General features: G+C 42.6%; 1 protein-coding gene across 1 annotated transcript in view; it reads left to right on the forward strand.

Annotated features, from left to right (window-relative positions):
* The first annotated feature begins 59 nt into the window (after nucleotides 1-59).
* The window catches only part of CHST8 (carbohydrate sulfotransferase 8), a 20762-nt gene continuing 17923 nt past the window's right edge, over nucleotides 60-2898 (forward strand). Inside the window, exon 1 of the mRNA XM_031555390.1 lies at nucleotides 60-72. Within this exon, the coding sequence (XP_031411250.1) occupies nucleotides 60-72 (13 nt within the window). The remainder of the gene's footprint in view (nucleotides 73-2898) is intronic.

Consider the following 2898-nt stretch of genomic DNA (forward strand, 5'->3'; position numbering starts at 1 on the left):
TTTTTTAACTCCACCTAGCAAATATTGCCTAGCAACAATGGGAGAACCCTCCTAACAAAATGAATCATGCAGGTATTGGCTGTTTATTCCCATGAAGGGCTGTGTTTCCACCCTGTCAAATGACATCAAGGCCATGTTGCCAGAGGCACTGGGAGTTTTGACCTCTAAAAGGCAATTTTCTCACTGTCTGCTCAGAAACGTAACATTTTTCATATTGAAGGCTTTTATATCATATCTTGTAGGTTTTAGGTCTATGAATAACGTACTAAAAACCTCTAACACAATAAAGCCACAGCTACTCTTTTGCTATTAACACTGTAAATATGAAATATCACAAAGTTAGCACTCTATTAGCATAACTATCAGGCATAGGAAAAAAAAGTGGAAAAAAAAGGAAACCAAAAAAGCCATTAAATTGCATGACAAAGCTTACTGTAGATAAACAGAAGTCAGGATTTGGTTCATATGAGTTCTAAATTTGATCAAATACATATCCACTGAATCACCAGATATCCATGTAAGCAGGGAAGACAGAAGCCAATAGTAAGTAATAGCTCCATTAAGTAATCAAGGGAAGAATTACAATGAAATGTTTTAAGCTACGCTATGGACATGGCTTCATAACAACAATGCTAATAGAAGAGCCAGAAACTATTATTTACACAGAATGTAGCAAATATGCTGTAATTCTCTCCTGTAAAGGGACTTGTGGGTTTTCCTCCTCCCCCAATTAATTCTGATTAAAAGCTCCTGTGTTTTAACTGGAGTAGCTCTGCAGCGAACAGTGAGCTTTGGTCCTCAAATTATTGCTTTCCTAATAGCTCCACAAAGGATCAAGTATTCCTTTATGCAGCATGTGACAAACTCAATCTGTCTAGTAAACTGTTAACCACAGTCCCATATATCTATATTGAACCAATATTTTGTTTCTCAAGCTGAGAGCAGATGAAAAGTATGAGTCCTAGAACACCACAAGTGTTACTCTCGGCAAACTCCACTGCTAAATACCATTAGGTCTTTGTTTGTTTGCTTTTGGCCATGTTAAAACAATCATCAAATCTGTAAGAGGATCAGCATTGGCAAGCTATACAAAGGCGGGAGGCTGTCCCTGAAAACAGCATTTGCATAAAACTATTCTATCCTGAAACCGTCAGCCTTTTTCACAAAATCATTTTATGCAGCCTACAGACCAAGGTATCAAAATACACTTTTGGTGCTTATGTCAGACAGAAGATTTTTGATAAAAGAAGCCACTTAAGTAGGTAGCCAAGAAATTTAGCTCCCAACTACTAAAATGCACCTCCACAGCCAAAGAGAACCTTCATGGAAAGCATCCTTTTTCCTCAGCAAAAATCATGTTTTGCACCTGAACATCACATGTAGGTTAGCAAGCTTTCCCAGATATCAGTACTTGTGAAAAGATACTTTCACTCATGGACTCAGCAAGGAAAATTGTTTGTTACATCTATGGAAGAGATGTACAAAAAACTGCAAGATAAAGCAATGCTTGAATTTTTTTTTTAATTAAAGCAAAATATTAAGGGTTTGCTCTCTTATTTATGTTTGTTCTATTGTTTTCTTAGAACTTACTGAAAATTTCTGTGCATTTTCTGTCCTAGGAAAGCAGTGTTTCTCTTAATCAAACAGCACTTAACATGCTATTCTGTTGCTTTGTATAGGCCACAAAATTAAGAAACAGAAACCTGTTCTCAGGACCCAAGCACTTGGATTAAACATCTATTTCTGGGAAGACAAGTGTCAGCAGTGTTGGCACACTGCTCCTCGAATAAATAAATAAATAAATGAAAACCAACAGTTGAGAAAAGCTTGCCATGCTTTGCAATGCAGTGTGAAACTGGAGCTTGGAGATATGTAGAGGGCTAGATTTATCCAGTCACTGTACGTAAAGAGTCCAACTTGGACTACTGCCCTTACATTTAATTTGTCATGAGAGATAAACAAGGGGTTGGAACTGCACGGATCTTTGAGGTCCCTTCCAACCCAAGCCGTTCTACGACTCTACAACTTGCTCCGTTTTCATCAAACTCAAATACAAATAGCTTACAATGCATAGATATATATACACATATTTACATATGAAAGTTGAGCCATTTTAATCAAATTACTTTGCTTGAGCCACATTTCTGCAAACAATTCAGGCATATGTTCAATACAAATACGTGTTTAAATGCACCGCTGATGCAAGCCTTATGTATGTAACATGCATACAGCTAAAAGACAAGATACTTCTGACTCTTGTGGAGGTATTTACACCCCCCACTGCCCAGGCAGGGCCAGTATCCTACATCCCATGGAGAACGAAGCAAGCAATGATCTCCACGGGGTGGCCAAAATGCCGCTGTGGCTGTATAAATCCCACGTGGGGGTTTTTGTGGTGAAGGGAGCCACGACAGCCAAGCTCAGCAAAGTGCAACTCAGGACCTCGGCAGATTTATAAATAGTTTTTAATTAACCGAACCCTAAAATATGCCCTGGTTGCTACAATACCCGTGAGAACACTGCAACACGATCAGACTCCACACGGGCATTAATTAGAACCGCAGCACTTCCTACCTCTCCGAGCACCGCGCTCCCCAGGCGGCTCCCGGACGCCTCGTGCCCCGGCGCCGGGCCGCAGCCATCGCCAGCTCGCAGCCCCGCACCTGCGCACACAAACAGCTTTCGCCTCAAAGTCAGCAGCACGCCCAAACCCCGCGCACCTGCCTGTGCTCACTGCTCTGTCAGCCGGCAGCCACACGCGTTCGACGGCAGCGCCCTCAGCCCCACAGGGAGCCCCTCGGTACGCCGTGCCCTGGGCCCGCTACCCCCGGGCGCTGCTCCCCACGCGGCCCTCGAAACCCCACTGGGAGCAGCCGCCGGTTTCCGTGGCAACGGCTG

The sequence above is a fragment of the Meleagris gallopavo genome, chromosome 13 (genome assembly GCF_000146605.3).
Source record: "Meleagris gallopavo isolate NT-WF06-2002-E0010 breed Aviagen turkey brand Nicholas breeding stock chromosome 13, Turkey_5.1, whole genome shotgun sequence".
NCBI classification, from domain to species: domain Eukaryota; kingdom Metazoa; phylum Chordata; class Aves; order Galliformes; family Phasianidae; genus Meleagris; species Meleagris gallopavo.